This window comes from Daphnia pulicaria, chromosome 2 (genome assembly GCF_021234035.1).
Source record: "Daphnia pulicaria isolate SC F1-1A chromosome 2, SC_F0-13Bv2, whole genome shotgun sequence".
Taxonomy (NCBI): Eukaryota; Metazoa; Arthropoda; class Branchiopoda; order Diplostraca; family Daphniidae; genus Daphnia; species Daphnia pulicaria.
The window spans coordinates 5,811,552-5,825,627 of NC_060914.1; the positions used below are offsets into that span (position 1 = coordinate 5,811,552).

At 36.5% G+C, this 14,076-nt stretch overlaps 2 protein-coding genes and 1 pseudogene across 3 annotated transcripts; all 3 read left to right on the forward strand.

Annotated features, from left to right (window-relative positions):
- Positions 1 to 1,447: 1,447 nt before the first annotated feature.
- LOC124327599 lies at positions 1,448 to 12,921 on the forward strand. 2 transcript variants are annotated; one of them, XM_046786581.1, is made up of 5 exons: positions 11,353 to 11,598; positions 11,671 to 11,742; positions 11,814 to 12,032; positions 12,107 to 12,256; positions 12,321 to 12,921. In XM_046786581.1, exons 1-5 carry the CDS (start codon positions 11,538 to 11,540, stop codon positions 12,761 to 12,763), a joined length of 945 nt encoding a protein of 314 aa, XP_046642537.1. In that variant the 5' UTR covers positions 11,353 to 11,537; the 3' UTR covers positions 12,764 to 12,921. The 2 variants fall into 2 exon arrangements, 1 of the variants encoding a protein (XP_046642537.1); XR_006916185.1 differs by lacking the exons at positions 11,353 to 11,598; positions 11,671 to 11,742; positions 11,814 to 12,032; positions 12,107 to 12,256; positions 12,321 to 12,921 and adding exons at positions 1,448 to 1,490; positions 1,577 to 1,660; positions 1,734 to 1,785.
- LOC124327602 lies at positions 1,902 to 2,564 on the forward strand (annotated as a pseudogene).
- Positions 5,905 to 6,674, forward strand: LOC124327660 (complement C1q tumor necrosis factor-related protein 3-like). The gene is made up of 3 exons (XM_046786655.1): positions 5,905 to 5,933; positions 6,020 to 6,172; positions 6,238 to 6,674. Exons 1-3 carry the CDS (start codon positions 5,915 to 5,917, stop codon positions 6,672 to 6,674), a joined length of 609 nt encoding a protein of 202 aa, XP_046642611.1. The 5' UTR covers positions 5,905 to 5,914.
- Positions 12,922 to 14,076: the final 1,155 nt, after the last annotated feature.

Sequence of the window (14,076 nt, forward strand, 5' to 3'; positions counted from 1 at the left end):
AATCATATGAAGGATACAGTATCAAGATTTTCCAGCTGCACGCACAATAGGTTCCATTTGTGGGAACGAACACTTCAATTAATATAATTGACTTCCTAATTACAAAAAAAAAACAAAATTTAAACGACTCCACCAACCAAAGTCCGTGAAAATTAACTTTAAAAGTAATTCAAAATCCCTTTCATCAGACAGGTTTCACTACACTTTCATCTGACAGCTAGCAACTTTAAACGTAATTGATTGATTTTATCGGTCAACTGCCCTTAATCTCCCATCAGCACGATTTTTTAACTTACAGATTAGTAACCATCATCTGTATAATCTTCGATCAATAAAACGAATACATTCTTTAATGATTCACTTTCTCATAATCAAGTTAAAAAAAACAGCTTATAACAGAAGTCGTCAAGTTTTACATCGCTTCTGCATTCACTTGTTTGCTGATTCAGCAGCTTGATTGGATTTCGTGAATTTCAACAAAATGTCCAAAATGGGAATGAGGTGTTTTGTCTAGACCGTTGACGAATAATTAAATAAGTTTGGCGACACCTTGGAACAAATAATACAATCAGATATGAGAACCGGCTTCGATCAATAAAAAAACAGCAAAATCTAACTACTTTCAACTACTGAAGACGTTCTTAAGCAAAACTTGGGCACTAGCTTATCAGAAAATTAGACCAACAACAATTTCCTTCCTAACGTATTTTGCAAATTGGGTGTGGATCAGTTCGTGGGCGTTCATGAGCACAATGCCATCAGTGAAACCAAATAAAATGATTCCATTACGAGTGACCTTTGACACGAATCTTCACGGTCATCCATGAAATAAAATACGTGTCCTTCATCCAATTCGGATAGAAGACTTTCAGTTGATTTTTATTTTCAATTTGAACAACAAAATTACTTATAAAAATTATTATAAAGAATTATATATAAATTAATATAAAATTATATATAAAAGACGACCCATCTCTTTGATTATCAAGCATTCATCGCTTATTCTTCAATCCCCACACAAGCATCTCAAATCACCATTAAAATCGCGGTGAGTCAAAATTTCTTATACACTTAAATTTCGATATTCGTATTACTCATTAAATCGTATGTTTAGATTGCTATAGTCTTTGTATCTTTGATGGCCTATGTTTTAATGGCCTCTGCTCAGCTACCCACCACCTGGACCAAACGACCAACCCTTATTATTTCTACTCCAACATCAACACTCCACCAATCGTGGCTCCCCAAAAGATCTCGGCCGACGAAACGGAAATCAATTCGAAGACATTCACTAATTACGACGATCACAGTACCCAAAACACATTAAGCTCTCACGTCGTACTCTTAACAACAGTCCTGAGGGATCTCAAAAGTAAGTTGTACATTTTAAGTGGGAAGGAAATCAAATTTAAAGTTTTAATTTTCAGCTACAAAATCCGATTTGGCTGAAACGCACACTACCGTCGAAAGCGCAAAGAAGGAATTGAAAAGTAATTTTTACTTCTGCAAATTAATGAATGAGAGAAAATACGACTACATCTTTCGATTTTTGTATCCGCTTTGAATCGATTTACAGATACGAAAACTGATTTAACACACACTATGCAACGCTTGGATGAAACGCATGCTACTGTCGAAGGTTTAAAAAATGAGTTGAAAGGTAAAATACCATATTGCATACATTTAAAAATAAAGACAACGCAACTCTCGTCATAATTCGATCGATTTCTCAGGAAATTCCCAACTTCTTGCTACTGTTATGGCCACATTCGAAACATTGAAAAAAGAGATGGACAGTACGATTCATAATTTTAGTTGAAAATGTCGTTTCAGGAAGATACATTTTTAAAATTAGGCTACTATTTGATTTCCATCGACAGACTGCTTCCTGTGAGCGCTGCTTCAAAAATCGGTCGAATGCCAAAATCTTGTGACGATTTTCATAAAATTGGACACCGTAAAAGCGGATTGTTCTCAGTCATGGGCAACAAAACAGTCGACAACGTCTACTGTGATTTTACGATGCCAACCACCGATGCAGGTATAGACTAAAAATTTAATTTTTTATTCCCACGTAAAAATTTGTAAAAAGGTTGTTTGATTTTTTTATGTCAGTTAGGTTTTCAAAAAATGATTGGCTACTTTGACGTTAAAACTGAAAACGTCACCCATTCATTTTTACGCTCAATGACGGACATCCTACGGGGCTGTTAATACCGCTATTCCATTCAAAATACTGAAACTGAACTTGGGAAATGCAATGAGTACTTCCGGAATATTTGTCGCTCCTAAATCCGGAAAATACTCATTCGCTCTATCTGGTATTAGTGAAGGAAATGCCCTAGCCCGAATCCAATTGCAACTCAAGACCAGCGGATTGGACAAAGGCTGGAACAGCGTTCGCAGAAGTCACACTTTATCAAACATTTTTGCTGCAATCCACTCTGGAGCTTGTCAAAGGCAATCAAATTCGACTTCTATTACTAGAAGGAGTACTTTATGATAATTATTTGCTCTATACTCATTTTGTTGGCAAGCTACTCGCAGAAGATATCGAACAATAAGTTCAGAGTTATCATAAATAGAATGGGTTTTGATATTGCAAGACAACCCACACCCACTGTTTAGTGTTTTCCCACTAAAAAAAACCTGGGGGTAATTTTGTATTGACTTTAATATCTAGCTACTGTAGTCTAACTTTCCTAAGCACCTAACACTATATGCAAGTTTAATAAAAGTTCTTGGATTCAGAATTATAAAAAAATTGCAAAAGTATTTCACTATTGTTACTCATTGATAACAGAACGCCAGATATAACAATCTACCGTTAGAAGAAACGCTCCAGCAAAAAGTTTGATTCAAAAAGTTCTAGTCAGAAATTTCTATTACCCGACGACCTTGTGTCGATTGTGTCGAGTACCTATTTGTACGTGTACCTACACTCGATTTTACTACCCCAGCACATTTTTGATACATTTTATCGCTCAATCAATCAAAAACAAATTGTGGCAGCGATTTCTTGCCAAAACGCACACGGCTTAAAAAAGAAAATGATAAAATCGAAACGCGAAACGCGAAGTTCCGAGTACGCCTATTTTGGATCCTTACGATCAGAGGCGAAACCAAAGGAGAATCAAAGTTGTGTGTTGCAAGAGTCACGACACAATCCCAAACGACCTTGAACCAATAAAAGAGAGGAAGGCTTATACGCTTAACCAATCCCGTGTCAGTAAATATAGAACGAAGTGTAAGACTCACTTTGGGATGATCTGGGAAGTTGTGTGCTTGATGACTAAAAAGGTGATGTGAGGCGGGCCAGTGATATCCTACGATAAATAATAAAAAGGAAAGCCATTTTATTAGCTGCATTTCCTCAAGAATATTGTAGGAGTGAAAACAAACAAATATTTGATAACTATATAAAAGCAAAATCTGAAGTGGTCGTTCGAGCACTTTTACACAGATGTCAAGATAATGTCAACAAAAAGACTCAATTAATTGTTCTGTTGTGATTTTAGATGTGAAAGGGTAACGGAACGAGGTCCTCGTGAATACATTTTTGTCAAGAAATAAAACAAGTGTTGAGCGAATGACAAAGAAAACTACCGGCACACGAAAATAACAAGTCAAAAAAGTCTCATGAATACGCCGTCAAATTCATCGAGATGTGGTTTAAAAGTGAACCGGTTCATTCTCCTATTTGAAGAAAACAATAGGACGGAGCGACAAGAAAATAGGCTAAATTATCAAAATGTAGATGGCAATAACGGACATTGTGAAAGAAACTACAATGCCAGGAACGAATAAATTTAACGGTAAATGACTTCATTATAAAAAACTTATTTTCATACAGATAATGCAGAAAGTGGATTTAGAGGCCACTTTGGCTTTGTGAAAAACATTAGACATCGATTTCAAATAAGGATTTCGATTTGAAAAAAGCACAAAGATGGAAATGAGTTAGTAGAGGGAAGGAAGATGGAATGACTATACCGTATAAGGAGAACGAAAAGGAAAAGTTGTACGTGAATGACATTGGGTTAATCAGCGCGATATTGAATTCAATGACTCTAAAAACATCTTTTTCTGGTTTTAATTGATTTGGGAAAAACCTGAAATCAACAAACTCAACCACCTACACTCAACAATCATTAGCTCCCTCTCACACGGGGAATGAGTTCCCGGTAGAGATAACCCAAAATGGTTGGAAATGTTTCAACAGTCGCTCGTCTCCATCAAATCCACCCGCGATCACTAGATCTCAATATGGAAGTGTACACCAATGTCATTCATATCTCTTATCGAGAAAGATACCATTATAGTTATTCATTTACCGACGCCATTAAAAATCAGGAAATAAGGGTATTTCTTGTTTCTTTAACACTTATTGATTCTACTGATACAACTAAATATCTTCTAAATAGGCAAAACTCAACAAAACGACTCCCTCTGCAAATAGATTAACCAAAACGAAAACTCTTCCCTCTCAATTTTTCTGGCCTTCTTCTTATTGATCCATCGTTATCGAAACTATTCGTACAAGTCACACAATATTTTCTATCAAAGTGAATCTATAATCATGATACGAATTCAAAGAAATTTTAATCCTCATCTAAATGGGCGCTCACCTGCTATATAGAATATATAGAAGGTAATAAATCTCGCGACATTCAGCAGGTTATCCGAAAAAGAAAAAGTTGATTCGTCAAGGCTATCAACAAATGATAGCGACGACGATATACGAACCAAAACACGAAGATCAGACTGGTCAGAATGAAGACTGCAGATGAAAAAAGAAGATGTATCGACCAGTACAAAACTCCATGCGTCCCTTAAAAGGACCGATCCATTCAGTTAAATTTGAATAATTTTTGTTTGATTTAAAATAAATTGGGTGTTGACGTATTCAAGAGTTATTATATGCACAAGGGCATCAGTAAATCAGTTTATCCATTTTATTTTGCAAATGAGTTGAATGATTACGAGCGAAAACGCAGACTTTTTCACCTTCAGTTGATCTCATTTCCCGATTAAATAACAAATTACCCCAAGGCAACCACACGGCAATGCAAAATCCGCACTATATAAAAGACGACCGTTTACTTAGTTTTCGGTTAGTTTTCCATCTTTCGTCGCCATCAAATCTACGATCCACTACTATACTATACTCCACTACTAGCAGCTATGAAGCAAACGGTAATTTAAAAATTAATCATCGATTTTTTATAGTATGCTAGTTCTATTCGTACATGCCGTTGTTTAAATTGCTCACTCAAATCACCTTTTAGATTATTATGGTATTTGTCTGCTTGACGGCCTACGGTTTGTCATCCTCTGACTCTGCTCAGCAACCCACAGGCTGGACCAACCCTTACTTTTACTACCATTACAACGCCCAACTGGACCTACCTACCCAGAAGGTCTCGGCCGATGGAAAAGCAGGAAATCAGCAGCAGCTATTTACTAATTACAACGATCACAGTATGCAAAACACGCTAGGATCTCATGTCGTACTGCTAACAACATGCCTGAGGGATCTGAAATGTAAGTTAAGAAAAAACAAAATAGTTTCTAAAGGGAATTCGGATAAATTATGTAAAAAACTATATTTAGCTACGAAAGCCGATCTGGTACACACACATTCCGAGGTCGAAAATGTTAAAAAGGAACTGAATAAGCTGAAAGGTGATTTTTCAACTTTTTGATTTACAAAACGAAGAATAACCATAAGTATTGAAATAACCCAAAAAAATCTTTAGAGAATCCCCAGTTTAATTCGACGTCAACTCAACTGATGGCCAATGTTATGGCAACGGTCGAAAATATGAAAAAAGAAATGACTGGTATGGTCCACAAGGACGATGTCCAAATCGTTAAAAAAGAGTTGGCCAATGTAATGACTACCGTAGAAAACATGAAAAAAGACACGAGTGGTATGTTTGAAGTTTAATTTGTACAAAAGTTTTTCTTTGTATTTCCGATGAATAGAAAGAAATTTAAACTTAATTTTGCTCGTCAGCGAGCGGCGCTGCTTCCAGCATCGGTCGTATTCCCCAAACTTGTGACGATCTGCAGAAAATTGGCCACCGGAAAAGCGGATTGTTTTCAGTTATGGGCAACAAAACGGTTGACAACGTCTACTGTGATTTTACGAAACCAATCAACGATGCAGGTACAGACTTTTTGCTATCCTTTATCACTCCCAAGTTAAAATTTTGAATTTCGGTGGTTGGATAGGCTTTCAAAAATTGATCGGTCACGTCGACGTTAAAGCAACGCCCATTTATTTTTACGCCCAAAGATCATCAGATTTCAAGACTCCCAACACCGTTGTTCCATTTGATTTGCTGAGATTAAACGTGGGGAATGCCATGAACACTAACGGAGTATTCGTCGCACCTACATCGGGCAAATACTTTTTCACTTTTTCGGGTGTTAGTGATCGTAGCAACGTGCGTCTTGATCTGCAATTGAAGACAGCAACCGTAGATTGGTCAAGGATAACGCAAGGGATCGGAACTGGCGAATATCAAACATGTTCGCTGCAATCCACCTTGCAACTTGCTAAGGGCGACCAAATTAGACTCATATTAATAGATGGAATACTTCACGATCACGCCCACCATTACACCAATTTTGTTGGCCAGCTACTCGAGGAAGACATCCTTCATTAAACGGCATGCAATCGCCAATTTTGAAAGAACCGATTTCGATTACGGAAACAATTTCTAACAATACATGCCTAGTTTACTTATGTTTGCCCTTAGAAGACAAATTGCAATTGGAAAATGGTGAATGTACTATTTTAATTGGACTGGGAATATTTACAAATAAAGAAATGGTGTCGATTTGTTTATTATTTATTACAGATCCCTGCCTATTTTGAAGAAAAAATTTTCTGATTACTATAGGAGCTTGTCCAAATTTTAATAAAACCCAACGGCCTCGTGGAATCATATAAAACGGTTGAATTGGTTAAAAAATCTTGCAACTTGCTATACTAACTTGCTAAGTCGGAAACCAACCGCATGCCAGGTTAGTGAGGCATCATTTAGGGCTACACATACATGCATGGCGGGCAGGACACATTTTCCGACAATCTAATAAGGGAATGGTTCATCCATACGCCTAACTTTCAACAACACTAGAAAGGCAGAACGTTCTTCTCTTCATCTTTTCGTCTTGAGCGGACAGAAAAACCGGTTCACGGAGTTTAGTACGGTTTAAATTAACGCAATTAAAATCTTTAACGTGGAATAAAACGATGAAAATTTTCCTTCCGCTTGTATGCATTTGTCAATTTCAAACAATTTTATAACTTGTATGTATTTCGCTCCCTTTCGGTCCGCCATTTTTGAAGAGGGCTCCCTCTTCCAAAATGAAGGGGGGGGGGGCTTTTCCCTTTTAGAATTCCCCCTTCTAAAATGACCGACCGAAAGGGAGCGAAATAGCTCGTGGGATGAAAAAACAAGCACAACACACAAGAATTTATGATTATAAACTGCAATATATCTCAAGATTAACAAAAAACACCCTCCCAATTTTTTTATATGTTATGTAAACATATCTCTTGTTTCTCGGTAAATTATTCGCTGTTTTCAAATAATCCGACTGATTTAATATGATTTTTTTAAGTGTAACCATTTTAGATTTCTATTTTTCAAATTGCAATAAAAAATATTTCTAAAAAATAAATAAAATATGTTATATCGACGTAAAATTTAATTTTACGTCGATTGGCTTAGGTTTCATAAAATTCTAATGACAAATAAAGTCGAAATTAAAGAACAAACGAAATATGTATTTTTTTAGTTCACGGCAAAATAAAAAAACAAAAAACAAAACAAAAATTAAAATTTCACCCGAACCTTTAAAGCGTAATTCTGAAAATTTCAGGACCATTTTTTTTGGCCCATCTTTACCCAACCCCGAAAAATGAACGGAATCCCAATTTTGACGGCGCCATCGATCGGCAGATTTCGCGTGAAATGACCCTGCCAGCCCTTACAGATTTTCGTATTAAATTTAAATGTATATTCACTTCAAACTTGCAGCATGCTTGCAAGTTGCTAATGCAGCCTTGCGTTAACACGTTTGGTTTAACATGGTTCAAGTTTTCAACGTGTGTTGCAGACGAGATTATGCGTTTTTAATCACCATCGATAGATGTCGGTATCGGGTGTGTTCTTTTCTGTTTAAGCGGCAATTTCACAAAATACAAAATTAATAATAGAGTAAATAGTTATAAAATCCTCTATTCAAAAATTTGATTGGTGAATTATTAGTTTTACTAGTTGGATTCAGCTTTTTGCTTAGGCTTTTCTTATTTAACAAATCATTAATAATCGTCGCCCCGAAACAGTTTTGAATAGTTTCGACTAGTCATCAGATCGGGCCAAGAAATAATTCCATTCCAGAGATAAGGAGATGGGCCACTCTGTGTAAAGTCCAGCAGTCGACTTCCCCCCCCCTCCTCCTCTTTTTCGACTGCCCTGCTCCTTTCGGCGAGCTTCGGAAGCTTTACCTTACTTGGTGGTAGGGGCGGTCCTGAAGGGAGAGAACTACTTGGAAATGCTTCCGGAGCTCGCCGAAAGGAGCAGGGCAGTCGAAAAAGAGGAGGAGGGGGAAAAAGTCGACTGCTTGAATTTGCACAGAGTGGCCTATCTCCTTATCTCTGTTCCATTCAGTATTTAGCGGCTGCCTCCTTATAGAAGATTTTAATGGTAGAGTAAGGAAAAGCGAAGAGACGGGGTTTTAAAAGCGAAAGTGAACCAGTTCTTTATCTAATTTAGAAGAAGACAATAGGGCGGTGCCAAGAGAGTGTACTTTATCAAGTGTGGATTGCAGTAACGGACAGTATGAAAGAAACTTTACTACCATAAACTATTTAATGAATTTAAAGATAAATTGCTCGATCAATCCACTCAAATCTGATTCACTTTATGTACCACTTTAAGCAACTATTTATTATTATTTTATTCTATTTAGAGAAGAGTTAATTAAAAATCACTTATTGTTGATGTCTGAGAGCCTATAGGCTATGCGAAAAGCAATGGACATTGCTTTGAAATTCAAATTTTGAATCAAGGGAAGATTCACAAGATGGAAATGTATATAGTGGTAGACGGTTGGAGTGATCATAACAGAAGAAAAATTAATAATGTTGATGCATTTATCGGAGCGATATTAAATACGTTGACTATAAAAACATATGTTATGCGTTTTAATCAATTCAGCGAAAACCTAAATTCGACATAATCGCCTGGCACTCTACAATATTCAGATTTTGAATTCACTGGAATTAGTTCCCACTCAAGATAACCTAACACGGTTCGGCATATTTCAACAGTCACCAGTCTCCTCCAACTTCACACGCGATCATTTTAGTTCTCTCAATATGGAAGTGTAAACTTGTACAGTCCAATGTCGTTGAAATTTCCAATCGACAAATGTATTCATCTAATTCATTTACAAACGCCCTTGTCAATTTAGTTTAAATGTGAATTCCTGATTCTTTTACACTTATGGATTCTACACTCAATCTTATCATTTCAAAAGTTTCTTATGAAATAGGCAAACCCAACAAAAAAAAGTGGCCAACACATCTTTTACGGCTTCAATATTTGCCCCGAATCAACAGATTAACTCAAGAAAATCTCTTCCCTTTCAATTTTACTTGCTTTCCTCCATCATTATTGAAAAAACCGTAATGCTTCGATTGGCATGTTTTTACTAACTTAATTTTTTCACATTTTACACTCATTTCTTCAGCGTATACTTCAATAATCGCCCTTAATGAAGAGCAACAAATTGGAAGCTATCATAACACGAACTTGAAAACTACTCTCATTTTTACTGGCGCTCACCTGCTAATGATGCAGAAGCGTTTCAATTTCGTGACTTTCAAGAGGTTTTCCGTAAAAGAAATAGTTTTCTTCGTAAAAGGCTAAAAGAAATGTCCCATCTACAGTGGGTATCTAAAGTATCCGTACGGCTGAGAGGATCAGTAGGGAAAACGCGTTTTTCAAAACGCTCCCAAAAATAGAATTCTCGGTGGAATTCAATAAATTTTTTTTCGAAGGTTAACATTAAGACGGGGTATCATGTGATTTTTTTTGGGAATTTTTCAACAACGTGATAGGTGGTTTTTATCGCGTTGCGTAAGTATCCGTACGGCCGAGAGGCCCAGTAGGGGAATGGGCTTACTTTGGAGGCCTCTTATTCGGTAAATAAGTAACATTATAGGGTGGGAAAGTTCTTAAAAAAAAGAGCTGCATTAGCTCTATATGTGGTCATAAGATCACATTTTTTAAGTTTCATTTATAGTAATGAAATCAAAAATGAAAACACGAATTATAAGTTTTCCGTTTTCTTCTCCTCGATTCCCCATCACCAGTGTTGCCATATCCCAAAATCTCTTTCTTCCCTTGGACGGAAGAGGGAGAAAGAGAAAGGGTAAATATTTTTTTATATGGCAACACTGGTGATGGGGAATCGAGGAGAAGAAAACGGAAAACTTATAATTCGTGTTTTCATTTTTGATTTCATTACTATAAATGAAACTTAAAAAATGTGATCTTATGACCACATATAGAGCTAATGCAGCTCTTTTTTTTAAGAACTTTCCCACCCTTTAATGTTACTTATTTACCGAATAAGAGGCCTCCAAAGTAAGCCCATTTCCCTACTAGGCCTCTCGGCCGTACGGATACTTTCGCAACGCGATAAAAACCACATATCGCTTTGTTGAAAAATTCCCAAAAAAAATCAGATGAAACCCCACCCTAATCTTAACCTTACAAAAAAAATTTATTGCATTCCAACGAGAATTCAATTTATGGGAGCGTTTTGAAAAACGCGTTTTCCGTACTGCTCCTCTCAGCCGTACGGATACTTTAGGTACCCACTGTATATAAAAAAATGGGTGTGGACACATTCAAGAATTAATGAATTCACAAGGGCATCAGTAAATCAGTTTATCCATTTTATTTTTCAAATGAGTTGAATGAGTACGAGCGAAAACGAGAACTTCTTCACCTTCAGTCTATCTGATTAACCGAATGAATAGTAACAATTTCCGATTAAATAGCAAATAACCTTAGGCAACTACATGGCAATGCAAAATCCGCACTATATAAAGGACGACAATTTCCTCGGTTTTCCATCATTTGTGGAGAGATATCCGATCCACGACAAGCATCGCACTGTCAAAACCATCAAACCATGAAGAAGCAAACGGTAATTAAAAAAAACACATTGCTTGTTTATTATGCTGATTAAGTAATGTTGGTTCTATTCGTGAATGCCATTGTTTCAATCACTCACTGAATTCACCTATTTAGATTTTTATGCTCTTTGTCTCATTGACGGCCTACGGTTCAACGTCCTCAGCCCAGCAACCAACCACCTGGACCAACCCTTACTTTTACTACCATTACAACACCCCGCTGGACCTGCCTACCCAGAAGTTATCGGCCGATGAAAAAGCAGGAAATCAGCAGCAGCTATTCAAAAGTATTAATTACAACGATCACAGTATGCAAAACACGCTAGGATCTCATATCGTACTGCTAACAACATGTATAAGGGATTTGAAAAGTAAGTTCAATAACAAAAAAAAATAGTTTATAATAGTAATTCGGATAAGTTACGTTTATAAACTATTTTCAGCCACGAAAGCTGATTTGGTGCACACGCATTCCGAGGTTGAAAATGTAAAGAAAGAGTTGAAAGAGTTGAAAGGTGATTTCTTCGTATTTTCATTTACAAAAAAGAATAACTGAAAATTTGAAATAACCCCATTGATTTACCAGAGAATTCCCAATTTACCTCGACGTCAACTCAACTTTTGGCAAACGTTATGGCCACGGTCGAGAATATGAAAAAAGAGATGACCGGTTTGATCACTAAAGCGGATTTAGCACAGACAACGCAGCGATTGGACGAAACACACACATCGCGCGTCGAAAGCGTAAAAAAAGAATTAGCAAATGTAATGACTACAATTGAAAATATTCAAAAAATTACAATTGGTAAGTTCAAAAGCTCTCTTAAAAATCCATCGTGATTGGGGAAAAAATTAACTAAATTTTAATTTATTACACAGAGAGCGCTCCATCCAGTATCGGTCGAATGCCAAACTCTTGTGACGATCTGCATAAAATTGGTCACCGGAAAAGCGGATTGTTCTCCGTAATGGGCAACAAAACGGTTGACAACGTCTACTGTGATTTCACGAAGCCAACCAACGATGCAGGTAAAGATTAAATTGAAGAAATGAAAACTGATTAACTCTATTAACACGAAATTGTAATGGATAGATTTTCAAAAAATGATCGGCTTCTTCGACGTCAAAACATCCCCCGTTCATTTTTACGTACAAAGAATCTCATCTTATAGGAATCTTAACACGGTTATTCCATTCGAATTGTTGAGACTTAACGTGGGCAATGCAATTAGCCTTTCTGGAATCTTTGTGGCTCCTAAACCTGGCAAATATTTTTTCTCTTTTTCGGGTATTAGTGAGGGCAATGCAGTTGCAAGAGTAGAGCTGCAAGTTAAAACTGCAACAGCGGATTGGTCAAGGATAGGAGCTGCGTGGAGTGCCCTCGGACATCAAACATTTTCACTACAATCCACTTTAGAACTTGCCAAAGGCAACCAAATTAGAATCATGCTTCTAGAAGGAGCAATTCATGATGACAAAAACCGAATTTATACACATTTTGTTGGCCAGCTACTCGAGGAAGAAATCCTTCATTGAGTTGCCCCAGAATCGAAGCAAGAATTGGTTTCCGATTTCCATGCCAACCTATTCTTTGGTGACACAATTTTTTTTCTACAAATGGTGGAGGTGATATTAAATCTGGACTAGAAATAAAAGCAAGTTGAGAAAAGGTGTCGCTGTTGTTACTTATTGATTTTAAAAAATGTTTGGGCTTTTCTACTTCAGCGATTCAGTGAGAAGTGAGGGGGAAAAAGGCCCGATAAATGAAGCTTACAAACCTGTCCTGATAATTCGCGCTGAAGAAATTACTGAAAATCTAGTAGGTTGGTAGGGCATATCTTTACCTCAGCACTAAGATGATGGAGATGTAAGATGCTTGCAAGTTGCAAATGAAGCCTTACGTTAACAATTAACGTTTCTGCAGACAAGATTAAACGTTTGTAAACACCATCGATAGATGTCGTTATCGGGCGTATGTTTAAGCGGCAATTTCGTAAAATAAAAAATAATAATGAAGTGAAGTAACTAGTTATGGCTAGTAAATAAAGATAATAAAATAACAAAAGATTAATCAAGATTTTAAATTATCTCTGGAAATCTCAGTTGAAAATCCTCATTTATATATCTGGGTAAGTTCACGTTCCACAGCAACGGATTCGCATATTTATTAAACATTCGTAAAGAACAAGTTGCAATGCGATGAATGAATGAATTGACAGACAGTAGGACGGTATGACGTGAGTGTACGTTATCAAGTGTGGATTACAGTAACATACAGTGTGGAAGAAACTACAATGCGCGAAACGATAAACGAATTTATCGGTCCGCTTAAATCTGAATCCCTTTATACATGATTACTAGTTCTCAATACGAAAATGTAAAGTAAAATTATTTCACATCTTATCCTCATTTTCTCAGCGTAGCGTACATTTCAAAAATTTTCTTTAATGCTTTAAGCAAAAAATTGGAATCTATCATAGAAAACTACTCTAATTTTTATTGGCGTTACCCGGCTACTGATTCAGTAGCAAATGAATTTCGTGACTCACCACTCAGCAGGTTATATTTTAAACAAAATTGTTTCGTCAAGGCTTTCAAAAAATCAAATTGATGGCGATACACAGAACCAAAAAATGTAGATGACACCAGAAATGTATCGATCAGGACCCAACTTCATTCCCCCTTCAAAGGAACAATCGAATTGAATTTAAAAAAAAATGGGTGTGGTCAATCTTAACAATTATTAGATGCACAAGGACATCAGTAAATCAGTTTATCCATTTTATTTTGCAAATGAGTTGAAAGAGTACGAGTGAAAACGCAAACTTCTTCACTTTTATATCTAATTT